Source organism: Cucurbita pepo, chromosome 13 (genome assembly GCF_057944985.1).
Source record: "Cucurbita pepo subsp. pepo isolate OVF chromosome 13, ASM5794498v1, whole genome shotgun sequence".
Lineage (NCBI taxonomy): Eukaryota > Viridiplantae > Streptophyta > Magnoliopsida > Cucurbitales > Cucurbitaceae > Cucurbita > Cucurbita pepo.
This window is the reverse complement of record NC_141810.1, coordinates 15,598,231-15,619,475: the sequence shown is the minus strand read 5'-3', so window position 1 is coordinate 15,619,475 and position 21,245 is coordinate 15,598,231. Positions and strand designations below refer to the sequence as shown.

Genomic DNA, 21,245 nt, shown 5'->3' with positions numbered 1-21,245 from the left:
TGAAAACTGTGGGACAGCATTCATGTGATAATAACCCAACTAACCAAGGGAAGAAGCTCAGAGCAACTATGAGTATGGGCGGAGTTTTCAAAGCTTCACATCTTCAAACGGAGACAAATCTCAACTCACAACTGGATAGTTTAGTGCAACTCCTTTCTTCTCTCTCGATTTTGCCTCCATATCTACGCATAACTTCGAGGCTCTTTTTTGCTCCACTTTCTTTCGCCTCCTCCGCTGCGTTGAGTTATCTTCTCGCTCTCCTCTATGGAGTCCTCCGCTACGCTTCGATCCTTTCATTGTAAGTCTTTCTATCTCTCTATCTCTCTGCTTGTATGCAATTTTCATTCATTTCACTTGTCTTGTTGCGGTGCACAATGATGCAGGCTTTCGAAGTTTTCCTCATATTTTGTAATTGTAATTCGAATGCCGATGCTATTATTGATGTTGATTGAGAAGATTGTTTGAAATGTGAGAGTAAGTTCGCATTATAGAATTATGAGTGAGCCGAGCTTCTTCGATTGTGAATTTGCATTTCGGAAATGGAATGTAGTGTAGCGTTTCCGGATCTAGTGTGCGATTCGTTTGATTGTTTAGTTATTTTGAGCTACGATAATCGATGGCATAGGATTTTGTTCGTTCGTGCGGTTCTTTGTGTTCTGAACGAATTTCTTTATGATTACTTAAAGAAGAGGATGTGCCTCTCTTGATTCTCTTTAGTTTAGGTAGCCTTGGCATGGTAACAGCCTATCAGGCAGCACAACTTATTTAACAAATTAGTTTTGTTGACTTATCAATAATGCTTTCAGTTCGACCTTTGATTATGAACAACACGAGGGTGAAAGATTTAAAAAAAGGTTCGCTATTACATTTCAATGAGGTTCTTGAAATTCTAACATTTCCACGGTTCCTATATATATATATATTATTTTTTTAAAAGAAACAACGATGATTGCTGCCTTCATTGTCAGTTGTCACCATTTGTTGCCGGGATATATAACCCAAAGATAGGAATAGGATGCATTGTTTCTTTGGAATTACATCAAACCTCTATTCTTTCTCTTCATTTTATTTGTAAAAAATTAGTTTAAGGAATCGCTCACCATAAGCATCTAAAATGTGTATGTTATTCTTTGCCATTCCAGATTTTTCAGGTGGTTCACGTCTGCAGTTAATTGAGAAACCAAGTAAAATTTATATGTCTAGTACTAATAAGTCGTGCATTCAAGGATTATCAAATTTTGGTAAGCCCATCCATATTCCAACAAACCAGAAGAGAACAGGTTTATCATGCACAAAGGTGCCCAAAGTTACTGAAACTGCTAAACCCAATGGTAAGCTTTATTGAAGTGAAATTTTCAGTATGGTTGAGTTCTGTGATTAAATTCTGTTCTTCCTAGCTGTTCTTATCCATTGTAGTAGGAAGCATGAAAAAGAATAGTAACTATAATGTGATTATAAATATTATGCTTTCTAATGCTAGCTACTGATGTGGCAATTTGTTTGATCATTATATGCATCATATTGGTTAATTTATAAACTCATACCTTTAGGCTCGGTTGGGGAAAATAATTTCTATATTTCTGCTAAATTAAGAATTAAGCTCGAGGTACAATCTGGTTTAAGGACACGTATTGATAAATTCAAGTCATGCTATCTCCCACATCCAGGACTTAATTTTCCCTACCAATCTTTGTCGCTTATCTCCCCTCTTGTACAGGAATTCTCTCTCCGCCTCAAAGTGCTCCTTATTGTAGGGCTGTCGGCCCCATTCTAAGAAATCCATGCAGGAAATTTCAAAATTGTCCCTCCAAAATATAACTGGCCCAAGAAAATATTCATGTGCATTCTACTCGAGTAGAATGAAATCATACCCCTGTCAAAGATGGCTTAATTATGCATGAGTAGTTAAAGTATTTCATCCATGGTGAACTATTTTGGTTTCTCAGGCGTAAGTTTACTCTTTTGTTTCTCTTAATAGTGATGGTTCTTTACATTTTGCTCTGAAAATATAGATATGCATTCATTCAGCTGTCCAGTTACATCTTTAATGACTTTTATACCTTCAACTTGATATTGACAGACAGCGTACTTGAAGGTTCAGTGCTGAAGAAGCCTGCAGCTAATGCAACTTTTCCTAATGGATTTGAAGTGAGTTTAAATTTGATTTTCTGTTCCTGTTTTTTCCCCTAATTTTGGGCATCCCTCTTCATTAGTAACATTATAACTTCATCTGAAATTCCTATGACCGGACTTACTGAAATTCATATGTTATGAGCTTCTCCTTTATGGCCTATATGTGCATATGGTGGACCTTGCAATTGGTACTGAATTAGAGTGCCTTGGAGTGATCCCATTACATAAAAAAAACTTTTATCATTTTTCTTTCTGTAATTTTTTTTGTAACTTGCTTAGTGCTTTATTCAGTCCTTTACAAAGGACAACCGTAGGTCTTGTGCCATGTTTATTCATAATGTCTTGCTGAAGTTCATATTATTCTCTTACAGTTGAGAAGTTGGATGTTGCACTTGAAACCTAATTATAATAGTAATATTGTCTTGTCTGTACCTTTTTGAACATTTACGTTCTATCCTTCTGACATGAACTGACGTACCTACTGTTTCAAATCATCAGGCTTTGGTGTTGGAGGTTTGTGATGAAACAGAGATTGCTGAACTAAAGCTAAAGGTCTACTGAAACTCCAATTTTGTATAATGCTTTTTTATATTCGAACAGCCACACGGGGTTGAGTCTTTTTTTTTTTTTTTTTTTTTTTTTTTCCGGTTTATCCTTTACCTAATATCATGATTTTATTGAGAATGAAAAGAACATTGTACGAGAGACTCTTATAATGATATACAGCACATGGTTGTTCAATCAATGAAAAAACAGATGCTGCATTTAAAATTTCTTTAATTCTCTTTTCTTTAGCCTAGGAGTAAGTTTCAGGGACATAAAGATGTAGTTGAGTCAATTTACACTTGTATTGACCTTCACTCTGTTATCTATTACAGGTTGGCGAGTTTGAAATGCATTTGAAGCGGAATATTGGAGTGGTAAGAGCTCCTCTGTCTGCCATTTCTCCGACAATACCTCCGCCAATTCCATCAAAACCCATGATTGAGTCAGCTCCTACTGCATCAGCACCTCCAAATAATTTGCCAGAGAAAACAACTCCTTTTACCAATGTTCCCTTAGAGAAGTCGTCAAAGATAGCAGCTTTGGAGGCATCTGGATCAAAAGGATACGTTCTGGTATCTTCTCCTACGGTATGTAATGCATTAATGTGTCAGGTTCTGTTTCGTCCGAAAGAACGAATAGTAAAATCTGAGAAATCCTATTAATTGAAATTTTGCTTCTGCTTTCACTAGGTTGGATCTTTCCGAAGGGGCAGAACAATTAAGGGAAAGCAGCAGCCTCCTATCTGCAAAGAGGTATTGCTTTCAAGCCTAATTTTTTTTACTTTCAATAAGTTATTGAACTTTCAAATTGTTAAATCAAGGGAGAGGATCCTGTCACTTCAACTGGAAAACTTTGGATAGCTCGGATCTTCTTTTTCTTTGGAAGAAAAAAAAAAACTTTTATCTGCTTATTCTTCAGATTAACTGGAACAACCTGGCCCAATAAAATACTTGACAGTAAAAGTGCCTATATATACAGCCAAGTGGAGGGTGGAAGCGTGAACCTATCATTTAGTGATGAGTGCTTTAAAAGTACAATCAATCATTAGAACAAATGATCTGTTCTATGAATGATCAACCTGCTTCAATTAGAGCTGCTTTTTTTTTATTTCTCAGTTTGTATGAAATATCGTTGAATTGATAGGGATGTATGAATAATCATCTCACCCTACAACGAAGCTATAGACATTAATTCTTACTATCCTCGGTCATGCTAACATGTTTACGACTTTCCAAGAACCTTGTGCAATTTTATATAACATTTTTGTCAAATTTAGCAAAAAATCACGTAGTTCATGATATGGCGGCTTCTTTCATGCACAGAATGACATGATAAAAGAAGGACAAGTAATTGGATACGTGGATCAGTTTGGCACTGAACTTCCTGTAAAGGTACATGTGAACGTTTCAATGCAAGATTTTTGTGCAAGACCTCTATAGCAGCAGAAGTATCCATTGATGCTAATTTTCATCCTCAATTCATTGTTGAGCAGACTGATGTGGCTGGAGAAGTATTGAAGGTTCTCTTCAGGGAAGGAGGTACGATTATCCTGTTTATTCAAACAGTTGAGAAGTGCTACGAGACATCTCAGTATTGAAAATTAATTTTATGGTCCCTTCCATGGACCATGGTTGCTTTAATGTGCTCTGATTATTATTATTATTATTTTAAATTGTGGAAGTGTTGAACTCTTGCTATATCTATGCAATCCTCAAAATTCTGAACTAAGGTTGAACCTGAAGTTCACTGAGAGTTCCTCTTATTCTATTTTATTGTGGTTTACAGAAGCTGTTGGCTATGGCGACCCCCTCATTGCTGTCTTGCCAGCGTTCCATGGAATCAGGTTATGATGATCCCCCCGTCAAACATTCTAAGGTGGTTTGCAGATTTCTGATTTCGATCATTCTTTTTTTGAGTTTTGTTACGTAATTTCCCCGTCAGATTGCTGATACGTAATTTGTGTAGGTTTATGAGTTTTGTTACAATGAAGATTTAATCAACCTACGTATACTATTTGTGGATTAGTTCCTTTTATTATTCTCTCTCCTCTTTTGTTATAATATAATTATTCGTGTGCTAGAGCTACTGATAGAGAGATTGCCAGCGACTGCCTCATTCTCAGGAAACAAAAAGTCGGAGCTCGAATTGATATATTGAATTGGTAGGGCTTTCTCACTATCTAATTTGAACAAATCCTCATTAGAAGGCAAGGTAGATCATTTTAGGATTGAAAAGGGGGCTGATGATCTTTAATATTTGTTTATCTTGGCCCATTTGATAATGTTTTTTTTTCTTTCTTTTTTACCTAGTTTTGCTTTTTTTTTTTTTTTTCACAAACAAAAATTAAACGTGTTTGATAATAACCTTTGTATTCAATGTATAAAAAGCAAAATAGGTTTGATAATATTTACTTCTTTAAAATCGAGGGAAGGAAAAACATCGAGATTGAGAAAAGTTTCCCACCATGGAGAGAGAGAAAGTTGGGTAGATGTTTCATAAATTTTGAACAAATGGATTATTTGATCATTGTTATTTTTCAATATTCATCGTTTAAAGTTTTTTATTTTTTATTTTAATTTTAATTTTAGGTTTTAGTTTTTCATTTTATTATAACATTGTTTTTTTTTTTCTATAAAACTATATTTGTTTATCGTTTAAAATATCATTTTACTTTCTTGTAAACATGTCTATTGCTTTTTAGTTTTGAGCTAAGTTTTTATTTCTTAAGGTTCAATGTTTTATACTTTTATCTCTATTATCAGTAGTACCGATTTTTTAAAAATAAATCTTGAGAGATAATTAGTTTGTGAAAATTTTAAATTAATTTTAATAGTTTTGAAAAATTAGTAAAAAAATTATATAATCATAATTGAATAAACTCTTTTAAATTAACTAATAGACATTAACACTAATGATCGCATATAGTTATAGTGAAATATTAAGGGTAAAAACCTAAAATTTAAAATTTAGGATTAAACAGAAAGAAAATTCAAACTTGAAAATTAAAAAAATCAAATAAAAAACTAAATGCAAATCTCACGAATAAAAATAAGATTTTTTAAATATAATGACTTAATAAAAACTAATTTAGGAGTTAAAAGGGTTTTTTTTTTTCAACATTTTAATTGAATAAATTTCATGTAAGGAGGTTAATAAATAACAGAAGAAATTGATTTTCCCGTTATTTCTTTAATTATTTTTTTAAAACAAGGTTGCTTTTCAACATTTTTGAGGTTGATGATTCTAGTCCATCATGTCCACCCGCACTATTTATCAAAATTTGTGCAGTTGCGTGAGGTGGGCGGTGGGCGGTGGGCGGTGGGGCCTAGTGGGTGAAAAAGAGAGCAAAAAGGGCAACGGGTACAGTCCCTTTAGGATAAGAACAATGACGTGGAGTGTTCGTTGTGGATAGTGCTAGGGTTTATGGATCAGCACGAAACCCCGGAGTAAATTGTTGGAATCAATTTATTAAAATAATATTAAAAAACTACCTCTTTCTCTCTCTCATTAATGACATAAACTTTTAGTTTTCTTATTTAAGATCTATTTTTAATTTTCAATTTTCAATTTGTTATATAATTTAATATTATAAAATGATGTTACAATTTCTTATTTATTTATTTATTTATTTTATTTTGCACTTAAACAGTGTCATTTTCGTAATAAAACTAAACCCTGAGTGCTATTCACTTTTTCTTTTTTATATATTTCATCCCACGATTTGGATAAACCTTCGTCTTCAACTTCAAGCTTCTATTCAGTTCTCCACAGAGCTTAAGCAAGCAGTGGCTATGGATGTGGTTGCTCTAACAAATTCGTCGTCTTCCGTTTCCATGTTGAATCCTAACGCTCCATTGTTCGTTCCGATGGCTTACAGGACGGTGGAGGATTTCTCCGACCAGTGGTGGGATCTCATCCAGTCGTCGCCGTGGTTTCGTGAGTACTGGCTTCAAGAGCGCTTTCAAGATCCTCAGAACGATCTTTCATTTCCAGAAAATGATGAAATTGTCCTTCCGGATCTCGAGAATTTCCTCGAGGACTTCGCTTGTCAACGTAAGATCTCAAATCGAGTTAAGTTTTTCCCGTCTCTTAATCGAGCTCACTAATATGTTGTTTTCTTCTGATTTCTTCTGCAGAGGAAGAGGAGGAATTGGAGTTTTCCAAGGATTTGGTTCCAATGGGAGCGTTCAAATGGCATAAGGCTCGAACTGGAGCGGAGGTTCCTAGGTATGCTCAAAAGGCCCCCAAAATCGTGAACGTGAAAGTAACTCCGAGGACGATTCACCAACCGCGATAGACTCGCCGAGGAATCTCCAACTCATCGAGTACGTTTCTTCATCAGAACTCAGGAACCATTTTAAATTGTTGTTGATCTAGGTTTTCCACATCGTTTATGTACAGAGGCTAGAACTTGATCTGTTCAAATTTAGCTCTGTTTGTCTGTGTTTAGTTGATGTAAATTTGTACCTAGTCTCACCTTCGTTTCCAAAAGAATCTAGTTATTAATGTTGTTGACTTCATAACCTTGCCATAGAATTGCAATTATGCTAATTTTCTGAAGAACTTTGAGAACAAAGAACAACCCTAAAGGGGGCCTCATTGCCTTGAGCATTATGAAAACTTGAACCATTTGATAAGACATTGAACACAGAGCTTAGGTTTTCTTGATGCACTCCACTCCTGACAATGCAAACAGACCTTGAATTCCACCACCTATAGCCAGAAAACCAAGACCCATTAGCATTATGAAATCCTCCGATTCCAAGAATTTCTCGTTCTGAAATGCTTGCATTAGCCATTCTGATCAATTCCTGATCCAAATGCATGAATTTGAGGAAAAGTAGGAATTGGATTCATTCATTTGAGCTCAGAAAAGCAGAGATTCTTTGAGCGAGGTGGAGAAGAATCTGGAAATAATATCATTTGAGTGAGAGGTGGCTTTGTGGCAGGCAGGGCCATTTCTGAATTCTGTCCCCCTTGGTACACTTTTCAAGTTTTGTCGTGAACATGGTCTACTTTCCCTGCAAATATCTTGCTTCATTTCTTACCTTTTCATTATTCGTTTTACAACACTCATAAATGACTGTCGGTGTAAGAATCTTAAAAAGGTTACTACTTCAATGTTACTAAATAAAATAAAATACAAATTAATCCAAGTGCTGGATGAGTCAGCAAACATTTCTTTAGTCAAAGCTTAAATAAACATAAAGATCAGACGGTCAAGAGTGATTGAGATGCATTTGAATCACAGCAAGAGGGCCCCATACAGACGCCAATTCTGAGGAATATGGACCGTCTGATCTCGAAGATCAGACATCCTACTTGTCATATCCCAAGCAAGTGGTTAAAAAAAAGCCCTCACGCCGCTGATGGACCGTCCGAGAACCTTCTGGATCTCAAATCACATCCAGCCGTACACGTGGCAGGCAAAAACATTGGTTAGTCTCCTCCTTCCTTTCTATTGGGAAGGCTGTTTTTCGACGTTATCCAAAAAAAAAAAAAATCGGCATATTTTCTTCACGTTTCATTTACGTTTTGCACAGATTCGCATAAGACATAATACCCATTTATCCTCCCCTCTTAAATTCTGCAAATTTTTTAGTTCCTTTGAGCCAGAATCCATGGCCGTAGACACCCACCGAACCAGAGTTTACGTCATTCACAATACAGAAGGAAAGTAGGAAGGGAAAAAGATTGAGAATATGAGAGGCTTTTTGAAGACAAACATTGGAACATGTCCTTATTGAAAAGATTACAAATACGTCGGGAATTAGCCAATTGGATGTCATTTCCATGGCGTTTACCCAATCACCACACAGACAGTATATAAAAAATCACAGAAATTGTAAACAGCAAAGCAATCGACGCGGCGGGACAATCCAAACAAAGCACACACGCACACACCCTATGTTTCTTACATCTCTCTGGAGCTTTTTCAGATTTATTTTGTTGGGATAGAAACCAGAGAGATTGGTATTTGATTAAATGGCCAAGACGAGGCCAGGCACCGATTTCCCGACCTGATTGGACAGACTGCTTTCCCAAATGGAAGGGCAATGGTACAACGACGAGGCAGAGGACGACGGTGAGTCGGTTGGATCTCCGAGACGAGTAACAGTGAGGGAGGAATTGAAATACTCGCGAACCTGTGTGATTATCCCATCCGTGACGGTCCAAGCGTGGATCCAGGAGATGGAACGGCTAGGATCGCAGCCTTCGACGAGGACGGTAGGGCCGAAGGATGTGATTGATTGAGGAACGAACTGAAAGGATTGGCCGTCGGATGAGGCTCCAGTGAGAAGGCGCATCAGAAATTGGTGCGATGGCGGACCGTGGAACCACCACTCGAGATCAGGGGCGAGGATTTGGTGAACGGTGTTCACGTTTCGAGAGCTCAAGGCCTCATATAGGGCAAGAACCACCCTTTGATTACTGGAACCTTCTTCCTCCAGAATTCCCTGAGAGTTAGCCAGTTCTTGCAGAAGCTTGCCTTAGCCTAAGCCTCGGACTCCCAAGATTTTGATAAACGACGGTGGAGAAGATTAACAACACTGTGTTCACAACCAGAAGAGAACCGGTGAGGCTTTCACGGGGAGGAAAGGGTATTTATAGGGACGAGCATATCTGGGCAAAGAATTCTCTACATCCTCATCTATTTTGGAGATTTACACGTGGCCAATCAAAACGCACGGCGAATACATTTGTCCATTTTGGTAATTTCAGCTAAATTAAGTGGAAACGTGGCGTGTTCTGATTAGTGGATATGGGTTTCCTTTATGAAGCGCGATGCAGGGAAGCGAAAATGGAGAATGGTCAAGCCAACTCCAGTTGACCAGAAAAAAGAAAAAAAAGGTTTATGAGATTACCCTAAACCCTACTTTACACTCTCTACTAGGAGTCACACTTTTATTTTATTAATATATTTAGCGTTTATAAAGTCATTTCAAATACACTACGAAGCTATTGATATTAAAAATTCTAAATTTTGGGTCGTTATTATTTGCATAGACTTAGAATAAATAAATAAACGAGCATTAAAAAGAAATCCAATCCAAATAGGATTGAAGTTAGGCTTGTTGTTGGGTGGGAATGGGTATAGTATGGATACCCTATTCTCCTATCCATTTTTGTAATATATGTTGAAAGGGAGCATAGGATATACCCTTAGTTGTTATGGGCATATGAAACCTTCCAAAATCAATAGGTTCATAGGTTCATGGGTTCTGTCGATGGTGGGTCAAATTACTTATGTGAGCCCGTTCCTCATGAAGTTCCTGACACATATGTTACTATTTAATTACAGCTTTCGTATAAGTTGGTGGACAACTTGATAGGATATTAAGCATGGATTTTGTTCTTTTTTTTAAAAAAAAAAATTAATTACTAATATAAAGTAGAGGGGGAGATGTATTTTTCTCATTTTTTTAAATAAATAAAAAATTATTTATTAATTTAAAAAAAGATAAGGGATTTGAGGGGGCGGCTTCCTTTTTGACTTCTCCACAGGAAAAGGACTGTTCCAATATCTCTATTTTATTTTTTTTCATATAATTAATCTCTAACTTAATAATAATTTTTATTATTTTTTAAAATAAATTTAGAAAATAAAATAAACAAAACAAAAAAGTAAAAAAGGAGTAATTATGCAACAAACCGACCAAACTCAATAATGAAGCAGTTTGGTAAATAATGGAAGAAAAATAGAGCATTTCATAATTAAATAAAGCCAAATGAATTATTTGTGTGAATATAAAATTGCTTCATACAGTACAGCCCATGTTCATCTGTCACTGATAGGGCCATCACGGCCGATTCTGGACCACATGATCTTCATCAGATGGATTTTAAAATTAAACCCAAACATGGTATATATATATATATATATATATTATGCATGGTGGGACAGTGAATTGGGTGGGGACGGACGAGAAATATAATCTCATCCCCAATCTCATCTATCCAACGGGTGAAAATGTTCCCCACTCTCTTCTCCATTTTCGGTCAAAACAGGGGATAATCCCCTGTTTGGGATGGACTCCTGTGGATAAAACAGATATCTATATCCAAATGTGAGGGACCAGATCGACGGTTGAAAGTTAAGGGCGGCGAAAACTAGGTGGTCCTGAAGACAGAGTAGAAGTTTAGACCGTAATGAGCAGTAGAAGTTTGAAGGGAAAATGGTCTAAAATGAACAGCAGGAACTGAGAGAGGGAGAGAAAAAAACAAATAATGAACATTATGGTATGCGCATATCCCACACACTAGACTGTATCCTAAACCCAATTTGTGAGGAATAATGGCAGATTTGGAATGTGAACGATCAGCAAATGGGTGATGTTACAGCTTTTACGATGGCCACTAAATCCAGCTCCATTACAGACATTTCATACGACAGCTCCACCAATTATGGCCATGAAAACGACCCATCACTGACCTCGAAACTAATCTGTCGTTGGGATACAGACAATACCAACAAATCAATGGACAAACACTGTTTCCTTTCCATGCTTGCCAATGCAGATACAAATCAATGGACAGATGCACAGCAGTAACAGTGTTCATGATATTTTTCTTTTCAGAGAAAGAACAGCACTTGCAATAACTGATGATACAAACTATTTACTTCAACACAAGTGTTAGCAGAGCATATATTGTGTGATGCTAATTACAATGAGCCAACATGAACAGTTTATAAGAATCATATTCAATGGGAGGAGGGGTGTGGCTAAATTCTTTGAACAGCGTGTGGGACAGTGTTGTACGGGCACTTCTCCGACAGCAAACACTTAGTAAGGACAATATCTATTAATTGAAGGTTCTCGAGTCATTTGAAGTAAATTTAAGCGGGTCTAGCTTAAATGACCTATGGTTGTAACAGTATGTGGAGCCCATTTTTAGACTTTTTAAATGTGTGAAATCCAACATCAGTTGGAGTGGGAACGAAACATTCTTTACAAGAGTGTAAAAACCTCTCCCTAGTAGACGCATTTTAAAATCTTGAGAGGAAGTTCGAAAGGAAAAGCTCAAAGAAGACAATATTGGCCAACGGTGGGCTCATTTTGCCGGACAGTCTCTTGGTTAAAGGGCTGAGGAGATGAATTACATGCAGAAGTCACTGACAAGGGTATAAATTTTGCACAGTTCTTTCTAATCCTTAAATTTTGTTTGATGTTGATGTTGACAGACAAGAATAATACGGGTTTTCAAGAATATATGGTTGCTATATAACCAAATCTGCTATCTGTGAGGCTTCACCATAGCTCCTCTGGAGTCTGGTAAGCAGTTTTTTAACCCCTCATCGGTTGGAGAGTGAAACGAAACATTTCTTATAAGGGTGGGAACTTCCCTAGCAGACACGTTTTAAATCCTTGAATGGAAGCCCAGAAGGGAAAGCCCAAAGAGAATAATATTTGCTAGCGGTGAGCTTAAGCAGTTACAAATAGTATTAGAGCCAGACACCAGGCGGTTGTGCCAGAAAGGATGCCGGACCCTCAAGGGAGGTGGATTGTGAGATCCCATGTCGGTTAGAGAGGGAAACGAAAAATTGTATGGAGGGGGTGGATTGTGAGATCCCATATCGGTAGGAGAGTATAATGAAACATTCCTTGTAAGAGTGGAAATCTCTTCCTAGCAAACGCGTTTTAAAACCTTGAGGGGAAGCCCAGAAGGGAAAGCCGAAAGAGTACAATATTTGCTAGCGGTGGGCTTGGGCTATTACAAATTCTATTAGAGCCAAACACCGGGTGGTGTGCCAACGAGAACGTTGGTCCTCCAAGGGAGGTGGATTGTGAGATCCCACATCAGTGGGAGAAGAGATCGAAACATTCCTTACAAGGGTATGAAAACCTCTCCCAAACAAACGCGTTTAAAAACCTTTAGGAGAAACCCATAAAGGAAAGTCCAAAGAGGACAATATCTACTAGCAGTGGGCTTAAAGATAGAGAATAATATCTACTAACAATAGGCTTAGGCTGTTACAAAAAAACCATGTTACCAGCAAAAACGACCATCATAGTACACAATATGCAAAAAAGGCCAAAGTGGATATTTGAATAAAACTCAAAATCATATCAGTATGATACAAACTTCAGGCTTTCAGTAGGAGCTCTCTACGTGTAAAAGACATTCAAGAATAAGGAGGCAATTCCAATTCATTATAAACACACAAAAATAGTACAAAAAAACACTAAATCCAGCCACATACCACAAATGCAAGCCTTTACCTCAACCGAGTTACGTCGCTTCTCTCTGAATCAAAGGAGGCGAAGGAGGCATCATAGCTTTATCTGCACCTTCTTCAAGTTCCTCTTTCACTGAAGTAAAAGCCCTTTGTGGACTGTCATAGCCCTTTGAGATGGGAACAGGAGACCCTCCTGCAATAATCTTAGATGGGCTGGAGATGTTTGCCTGTGGAGAACCTGAAATGGATTTGTTATCTTCACCATGGACCTGCTTACTCCCCCCTGCTTCTGTTTGTTTTCTGCAAAACTTCTCTTGTATTATGTCATATGAATTTCCAGTGCGTGCCTCTTGTGCCAGAGTGCACCAACAACAGAAGAGCCATAGAGTGCAGTCAGCCACAGCAGATTTGCCAAAACAAAAGCTATATGCTGGCAAATTGTATCTCTTTCTCATCTGTATCCGCCAAAAACCGCCATAGAGTAAACCAAATACACAAAGAACAATCCCGGTGACCGCCATAAGCGTCCGAACAGTTTCGTTATCAATGTTTACAGCAGCTAAGAGAAAAATCCAGAAAGGAGCCATACAGAACAGAATGAATGTTGCAATATGGACATACATATTTCCAAAGCCTAGTCTCTCCATATTCCAACCAAATACACAAAAGCTACAGAAAAGGGAAAGGTATGCTAGAGATATATCATCCCAAAAGTCGAGTATTCCACCACTCCACTGTGGACTCGTCTCGATAATTCTGTGTTCATCTCTTGTTGCAAGCGAATATCTTCTCTCTAGTGATTTCGACCTAGACGGTTGCTGTTGATCACCATTAACCGTCTGATTTGGAAGCTGCGCTTCCTCGTCGATTTCAGAATCATAATCCTTCCCCAAGGGGCTAATTATAGTGTAGACACCAGCGATGGCTGGTGCAGCAATTGCAACAGATATGCATATTCCTACTCCTATGGCTGGACGCTGAGATCTCCTGTAACCCAAATTCAGACCACAAAGTGCATACTGAGCAAAACAGTTCACGTTGAGGAGAATTATAACCACCAACATATGCGTCCATTCATGAGGCTTGTAAGTCCCATCCTTGCAGTAAAGCTTTCTAAGTTTAGTAACATCTTCGCGTTTCCATCGAGATAAAAGTATGAGATGGTAGATCCGTTTTGGATGTTGGTACAGACACATAAGTGTAAACAATGCATTCAGAATTTGATTATTGACTTCAAACCAAACATCTCTTACAGATTTTTTCGGCAATGCAGCGTTTAACATCCCGGTCATGACAAGGAACAGGATTGCACCAGACACAGCAACACCAATTATCCAAATGAAAAGAGCTATGTTCAATGGGTCTCTGATCCATGTCTTGCTCATGTTCAGGAGTGAATCCCAATCAATTTTCTTAGAGAGTACTTCACTTAGACGTTCTCGGAAATGATGACCACTTGAAAAACGCACAGAACGTGACATGTCGTCCTTCTCCTTGGCAATCTGCTGGAACCTAGCAGAAGCTGAACCAAATTTGAAGAAACTTTTCTTAATAGGAGTCACCACAGTAATGGAGATGGGGGATCGTCTTTGTGTGACTTCATCATGCAATAGGACTTTTTGAGATGTAGAGAAGTTGAAAGCATTTTGAGCTTCTCCTTCTTTGCTATTAGATACTTCTATTTCACCATTGCCATTTCTATCGTTGGTTGAGGCCATTGCTACAAACAGTACCAAAAAATGCTGTATCAGTTCACATATCCATCAAATGGATCGTAAGAGAGAAGCCTTTGTGTATGAACTCATTACAACCAGCAATCCATTAAGCCCAAGAAACTAGAAACATGGAAGCTCAAGAAAATCCCCAAGAATAATCCAGTTTTATGATGAGAATCATCATGCCATGCTAAAGTAGAAAGAATCAATAATATAGCAAGCTGTTGTGTTGGCGAATGAAATGAACAGTCCAAACAAAAGCTAACCCAGAAAGATAAATCAAACCATCCCCAAAGCTATGAAACCAACACCATAAACAGAATGATTGAGATACCCAATTCACTAATTCCCCCAAACCATACAAGTTTACTTACGCCTTACCAAAGTTCAGCATAACCAGTTCGTCTCCTGAAGAAGTAGAACAACCCACAAACTGAATGGGAAATTTACGAGTCAGGGCCAATAAAACTTACCTAAAAACTGAAAATTAGCGGATTCCACGAGGATTCTTCCGAGAACAGAGGAGCTCAGCTATCCGATTTCAATAAAAATTATTGAAGGTTAAAGCAGAATGACCTGTTCACCACCACATACTGCAAAAAAGGGCATTGTAAGGACCCAACTTCCTCGATAAACTAAGAGTCAAAAGAGAGAAGGGCAATGGTCAAACCAGAAAGCGAGTTGCGATGGTGGGTGCCGGTAGAATTTGGCCTTGGCTCCGCAACGAACGACGTCGCTACAAGCTTACAAGCTAGGCATCCATTGACCCCACGGCCTTTCAAAGGGAGGCATCTGGAAGTTGCAGCCAGAGAACAAGTTGCCTTTTCCGGTTCTCTTTTTTTTTTTTCCTCTTCTGAGACCGAAACTTCCATTATTGATATACCAAACGTAGGCTGTTGGCTTTGTTTCACACTTTACAATAAATGGTTTAAATTATGGGTTTGGTGACATGAAGATGAGTCATTTATAATATGTATTCTTCATAATTAGTGGCTGTATTCAAATGTTGATGCCTCTCTCCCAGTTATGTAGATATCTACATATGAATCAACTCTTGATGGATGAGGGTCTCCTTTGAAGAAAGGCAAGAACTTCCAACTTTTTGTTTTTGTTTTTGTTTTTGTTTTTGCACCGTGGAGCTGGAGAAGGGAAAATGTCTACTTTATGTAATACCCAACCTTCTTATTAGGATTAAAGGAGAAAATATAATCAAAAGAACTTTAGTAAGGGAGATTCCTCCCCACTTTAATTTTCAAAAGATTGAGATGAGAGATAAAAGAAAGAAAAAGGACATCTTCTCTCATACCTTTTATATTTCTATTTCCAACAGAACAATCGTAATACAACAAAAATTAAGAAAAAATTGGTAACTCAAGTGGTTATGGTTCTTTTTTCTGGTTCAATAATGGAATCCAAATTAAACTTTTTGGTTAGCTGGTTGGCTTCCTTGCCCCCACCACTTGTAAAGACAAATTGAATATCAATTTGGGAAGAGAGTAGGAATTTAAGTCATAGAAGGGATTTCATATCGATTGTAGAGTGTAACGTACCTTTATAAGGGTATGAAAATCTTTTCATAATAGACGTGTTTTAAAATTCTGATGAAAAGTCAGGAAGAAAAAATCCAAAGGAGAATATTTGCTAACAGTGGGCTTGAATGGTTACAAATGGTTTCAGAACCGGGCAATATGTCAATGAAGAGGTTAAGCTTCGAAGGAGGGTAGGGGTGGGACACCAAGTGGAATGCCAGCAAGGACGTTGGGCCAAAGGGGAGTGGATTGTGATATCCTACATCAATTAGAGAAGGCAATGAAACATTTTCTACAAGGGTGTAAAAACATCTCACTAGGAACCGGTTTTAAACCTTGAAGAGTAGCCTCGAAGAAAAAACTCAAAAAAAAAAAAAAAAAAAAAAGAAAAAGAGCTGTCTAACCCCCATAAAAGTCAAAGTAAGAAGGGAAGGAGTAAAATTAACGCTAGGATTTGTCAATTATCTCAAATTGGTATTCAAGCAAAGTCAAAGGAAAGCATAGTTTCGAATAGAAAACTTCACAAACTCATGCACACAAACTGAATCTCAGGCAAACTGAACCCGAAACAAGGTAATTTTTTAGAATCTCAGGCATTACAAATGTGGTGAAAATTTACATAAATCTCATCATATATAGTGCTGCAATCAACAAACCGTAAAACAACAAAACAATTTATAATAGAGAAATTTAGGTAAGGTCATCCTCCTCCATCTCCTTGGCTTTCAGCTTTTCCTTCACTCTCAACAGAAGAGTTGTCTTCCATGGGTCCTGGTAAACCACATATAAGTAACGAGAGTAATATCATAAAGGCATATAAGTAATAATAATTATCTTTCATCCGATGCCTTTTCTAAAAAATAAAGCAACAAAGGCTTATGCTAAAAGTGCAGAAACCTTAGTCTATGCGACACTCACGAAGTTTTCGAGGATCACTCGATAGTATCAATTTCTATCAACCAAATTGGATACTTGAGAGTTTATAATGCAATGTAACGTCACAAATACTCACCAGTGGGGTCATGCTATCGAACTCCTTAACCACGTCAGTAAACTTCGTAACATCTTCTTCATCAATTGCACTAGCAATATCCTGACAGATAAAGCACTTTTTCAGCTCAAGAGAGAACAATGATTGAAAATCCAAAAAAAAAAAAAAAAAAAAAAGTGATAGCAAAATGCAAGGAAGTATCTAATTGAAATCGTAATAATCTGAAGACAGCCACACATAACATGCAAGAATGAAATAAAAATCCAAGTGGAAATGTCGAAGTAGCTGAACTTGCAATCAAACTAAATGAAAAGAGATGATAATTATCTGCCTCAATCATGAAATTTACGAAACAATGCATATTGACGAGAACGGAAGCAGTAAATAAAACGTCAATTGAAGATCTAAACAACTTACAGCTAAAAGTCTACATTCGCGTGTGCCAGAAAAAGTTGGATCTAAATCCTGTAAAACAACATGCAGAACACCTAAATGAGAGTTGCAATAAGGTACATATACACCATGAAGATTGAAGGCTGAGAATTGAACCTGATATTCCTCCAATGCTTTAGTGATGGCTACAATATCGCCTTTGCAGAGTTGACATAAGCCAGCATTCAGAAGATGTCCTTTCACTCCATATTTTAGCAAGTTACTTTTGAGTGAATGTCGAGCAATCTCTTCATATATTTTAATTGCCTTTTCGTATCTACAGAAAATTCACAGTTGATTACCAACTACCTCACGACTAAAAGATAGAAGCCACACCATGGACACAGGCTTCATGTGCACTATTGAAGCTTAGAATTCAAAAAATAAATTTCCTTAGTATATAAATCATTTCTGTTTACACTACTGTTAGATATATTTCCCACTGAAATACAAATATTATTAAGAAAAACACTAAGGATATTGTGTAATAGTTTTTCCTTGTACATGAGTTTAACCACAAGGTATACATTAATAGCCACTTAAATTGCTGTCAAAAACATCAAAATATGATTGAGAACTTAACCAATCCATGACCACTCAGGAGTAATAATTAATAAATAGAAAGTGTACAAAAATAGTATAAGTAGAAATGCTTACTGTTCTAATTGAGCAGCAAACTGTGCCACTTTCTGCTTGCACTGGTTCGCAGATGTTGTTACTTCCTCGTTTTGGAAAAAGTCAGCAGCTTTCTCAAAGTAACCAATAGCAAGTTCAATGTTCTGGTCTGATTCATATAGTTCAGCAATTTCCTACATAACTAACGATAATTACAACCTGAACAATCCCTTACAGGCAAAGTAGAGACAGAAGCAAAAGAAAGGGGACCTAGAAAAAGAAAGCCAAAGGCACTATTGAGTAATTAGTTTCCTAAACGATTCTGCCAAGCTAAAGAGCTGAGTTTAAGTATCATAAGCATGCACCTTCAAATATCTTGCAGCCATACTGAGCCTTCCAATATCACAAAACAGATTTACTGCCTGCTCCATGCATGAAATGGCCTCTACAATACAACAAAAAAAATTAGCTTCAACAAATTTTTAGACTTCCAACATAATGGTGAATAACATGGTTATATTATAGCAGATGATATAAATTTTAAACAAGTTAAGCCAAAACAAAAATATATCTGGATTTACATTATTGACGAGAAAATATGAGAACCTGAGAGCTATGTCTTGAGTCCTGCTGAGTTGGCAACTTATATTAACAGAGAGAACTAATATCAGGTAAAGAAAATTAAAATAAAATAAGACAATTTTCAAAAGATCCACTCATGAGCAAGAATAATTGGACAGAGAAATAAAACTAAAAGAAAAGCCAATTCTAACAAACCATCTAACATGTGGAGGTAGTGTTATGTTAGTTTTTTATTCTCTCCATTTGGTTTTCTATTCATGCTAAATATTGATTTTTCATATAAAGGAGGTCCAATTCCAACAGAACCTGAAATTGGTGTTAAAGAGCATCATGAGTCATCCCAATCTCTTTTATTTGAAAAATAAGCAAACAAGTTAATGAAGAAAGCAGGGAGCATTAGGAAAACATAGAACGTAAAAGGCAAGTGGAGTTGGTCACATAGTTGAATAGTGTACGTGTTCACAAAAAAGTCAAGATTTGGGAAAACTAATCAACCCCCTTCTATGAGTAATTGAGAAGTGATTTTCGTTATTAAGTATTTGAGAACAGAAAATATTGGAATGCCATTGATAAAGTTGTGAATGTGAATGTTCAGATGAAGATGGACTGTGTAAGATGAGGAATTCTACCAGTGTAATGTCATCTAGTAGAAATATAATGAATCAACAATGTAGGCTTAATAATCCCATGACATGCTACAATCAAGATATATTATAAATTTAGACTTACCCTTTATAGATGTCTTCTTATAGGCATTGGCAGCATCCGTATAAGCTTGAGCAGCTTCATGCTTACTTTCCACCTATAAAAAAAAAAATCATTTTTAGAAATACGATGGAGAAGGTAAGATATGAGGAATAGGCATTATCACACACTTGAAGCATTTACCTTCAAATAGCAACTTGCTAATTTTATGTATGTTGACCCAGCTTTATCCCCTAAAACACGGCATGCATAGAGATTAAAGCCACATAACAGGTATCATAGTGAGAAAAGGTAAGGTAATTGTGAATGAGAACAAAATCATTAGACTAAAAAATTAGGAGACCATGACTGTTTTGAGACTCTTTCTAATGCACAGGGCAAAGGGATTAATGCCGCTACAATAGAATTAGAAGGAATCAAAGAGAGAGGAATTCAAATATATACTAAAATGAGTAGTGTTGATCAACTAGTTCAAAAAATCTTTGATGGTTCAGCAGGCTTCTACGTAGGGAACCAAAGAAATTCATGCCTGGTTTTGACAGTATTGTATAAAAGCAAATCTGAAGAGATCCCAGGGATTACGAATATATATATCCTCTAATGGGTCGACAGGCAAATCCCTTTAAATATTAAGAAAAATCCAAAAACAGAATTCAGAATATCTAATTCGTCAATGTCAATATCTCATCATCCATATGGAGACTTTAACTAACATAAGAAGAACAATTTCACTTCATACTTATTCATCCATTTGGATGATATATCTTGCAACCAAACCATTTAATTTTAACTATGTCCTTCGCTCACTGGATGGCTATACCATTAATGAACTTCTGCTTATAGTTTTCAGTTTTTGTAACTCATTCCCAAACAATCCTCTCAAAATTCGATATTGAGATAGCTAACACATCCAAATCTTTTTATCCAGTGTCCGTCCATCATTCCTAGACAACAGTTCATATTTTCTCACGGGAAACGCAGTTGCATCCATAAACTGACTATAAATAAATGCATTTATTGCCAAAAAAGTATCTTATTTATTCTTCAGATCATTAATCTTAACCCTCCAAGTTCAAAGCAGGTGCATACCTTGCAAGCAGAATCAACAAATAAATTCAAATTTCAGTATAAGAAATATTGTAGGTCAAATTCCAACAAAAGAATCAGTATGCAGCTCTTAAATTCCTTTTTGATTCAAGCAACAGACAATAAAGTTGAGTCCAAGTTGATGCGTTGGGGCATGAAAAATTGAATCAGTCGCATCGCACAAAGATCTAGAGGACTCCAAAAAAAAAAAAAAGTACTGGCAGAGAATGATTTGGCGAATTACATGATTTAGCAAGCTTGTAAGAGTTAGCAGCCTTATCGAAGAGATCAGCGGCATCTTCGTACTTGGAACCGAATAATCCCCAACCATTAAGCTTCTTCTCCGCTTTCTTCTCGAATTCCTCTCCCTTAGCAAGCTGATCGGCCATCTTTAAACAGAATCCTCGAGTTTGCTTCGAGCTTGAGGAATTAAACGAGGAGTAGAAACAGGGAGAGAAATTAAGGGGAAACTAGTACGGTCAAACTATGGGCTTTGTTGGTCCAAGGAAGGTTAAAGACTTTCCTTTGAGAATAGCCTTTGTCCCGTCGACCTGCCTAAGCTTGTGCGCGCCGTCAGAAACCCGCGGGTTGAAATGCCGAAACTAGTGGCCACCTGGGTTTACGATTAGTCGGCCTCCCAAAACGACATGTCGTAAATAAGCATTGGAATGATAAGGAAGCGGCGTCGTTTAAATGGATGGATTTTTTCTCCTTTTAACCTTTTATTAATT

The 21,245-nt window shown here is 37.0% G+C and overlaps 4 protein-coding genes and 1 pseudogene across 5 annotated transcripts; 2 read left to right on the top strand and 3 right to left on the bottom strand.

Annotated features, from left to right (window-relative positions):
* The first annotated feature begins 102 nt into the window (after positions 1 to 102).
* LOC111808032 (uncharacterized) lies at positions 103 to 4,716 on the top strand. Its single transcript, XM_023693804.2, has 9 exons — positions 103 to 298; positions 1,143 to 1,331; positions 2,081 to 2,148; positions 2,632 to 2,685; positions 3,012 to 3,266; positions 3,369 to 3,431; positions 4,002 to 4,070; positions 4,172 to 4,217; positions 4,465 to 4,716. Exons 1-9 carry the CDS (start codon positions 265 to 267, stop codon positions 4,527 to 4,529), a joined length of 843 nt encoding a protein of 280 aa, XP_023549572.2. The 5' UTR covers positions 103 to 264; the 3' UTR covers positions 4,530 to 4,716.
* A 1,692-nt stretch (positions 4,717 to 6,408) lies between these two features.
* Positions 6,409 to 7,194, top strand: LOC111808930 (protein EARLY RESPONSIVE TO DEHYDRATION 15). Its single transcript, XM_023695179.2, has 2 exons — positions 6,409 to 6,732; positions 6,816 to 7,194. Exons 1-2 carry the CDS (start codon positions 6,471 to 6,473, stop codon positions 6,974 to 6,976), a joined length of 423 nt encoding a protein of 140 aa, XP_023550947.2. The 5' UTR covers positions 6,409 to 6,470; the 3' UTR covers positions 6,977 to 7,194.
* Positions 7,195 to 8,390: 1,196 nt separating this feature from the next.
* LOC111808929 (wound-induced protein 1 pseudogene) lies at positions 8,391 to 9,276 on the bottom strand (annotated as a pseudogene).
* Positions 9,277 to 12,703: 3,427 nt separating this feature from the next.
* On the bottom strand, positions 12,704 to 15,625 carry LOC111808936 (uncharacterized). Its single transcript, XM_087117145.1, has 3 exons — positions 15,245 to 15,625; positions 15,048 to 15,167; positions 12,704 to 14,579 (listed from the first exon to the last, which is right to left on the bottom strand). The coding sequence occupies exon 3, from the start codon at positions 14,575 to 14,577 to the stop codon at positions 12,913 to 12,915; it is 1,665 nt and encodes a 554-aa protein (XP_086973271.1). The 5' UTR covers positions 14,578 to 14,579; positions 15,048 to 15,167; positions 15,245 to 15,625; the 3' UTR covers positions 12,704 to 12,912.
* A 1,020-nt stretch (positions 15,626 to 16,645) lies between these two features.
* Positions 16,646 to 21,091, bottom strand: LOC111809262 (alpha-soluble NSF attachment protein 2). 2 transcript variants are annotated; one of them, XM_023695694.2, is made up of 9 exons: positions 20,759 to 21,088; positions 19,612 to 19,661; positions 19,453 to 19,525; positions 18,507 to 18,586; positions 18,184 to 18,335; positions 17,644 to 17,803; positions 17,512 to 17,559; positions 17,116 to 17,196; positions 16,646 to 16,874 (listed from the first exon to the last, which is right to left on the bottom strand). In XM_023695694.2, exons 1-9 carry the CDS (start codon positions 20,901 to 20,903, stop codon positions 16,794 to 16,796), a joined length of 870 nt encoding a protein of 289 aa, XP_023551462.1. In that variant the 5' UTR covers positions 20,904 to 21,088; the 3' UTR covers positions 16,646 to 16,793. The 2 variants fall into 2 exon arrangements, with proteins under 2 accessions (XP_023551462.1, XP_086972998.1); XM_087116872.1 differs by lacking the exon at positions 17,512 to 17,559 and having other exon boundaries at positions 20,759 to 21,091.
* Positions 21,092 to 21,245: the final 154 nt, after the last annotated feature.

Bases quoted from the DNA above. Each gene is read 5' to 3' on its own strand.
- LOC111808936 (XM_087117145.1), bottom strand. From the start codon at position 14,577: ATGGCCTCAACCAACGATAGAAATGGCAATGGTGAAATAGAAGTATCT.
- LOC111808930 (XM_023695179.2), top strand. From the start codon at position 6,471: ATGGATGTGGTTGCTCTAACAAATTCGTCGTCTTCCGTTTCCATGTTG. The intron at 6,733-6,815 runs GTAAGATCTCAA...TTTCTTCTGCAG, and splicing joins CGAGGACTTCGCTTGTCAAC to AGGAAGAGGAGGAATTGGAG.
- LOC111809262 (XM_023695694.2), bottom strand. From the start codon at position 20,903: ATGGCCGATCAGCTTGCTAAGGGAGAGGAATTCGAGAAGAAAGCGGAG. The intron at 18,587-19,452 runs GTAAGTCTAAAT...GTTGTATTGTAG, and splicing joins TAAGAAGACATCTATAAAGG to AGGCCATTTCATGCATGGAG. The intron at 17,560-17,643 runs GTTCAATTCTCA...GTTGTTTTACAG, and splicing joins AAGCATTGGAGGAATATCAG to GATTTAGATCCAACTTTTTC.
- LOC111808032 (XM_023693804.2), top strand. From the start codon at position 265: ATGGAGTCCTCCGCTACGCTTCGATCCTTTCATT. The intron at 299-1,142 runs GTAAGTCTTTCT...TTGCCATTCCAG, and splicing joins TACGCTTCGATCCTTTCATT to ATTTTTCAGGTGGTTCACGT. The intron at 2,686-3,011 runs GTCTACTGAAAC...TATCTATTACAG, and splicing joins TTGCTGAACTAAAGCTAAAG to GTTGGCGAGTTTGAAATGCA.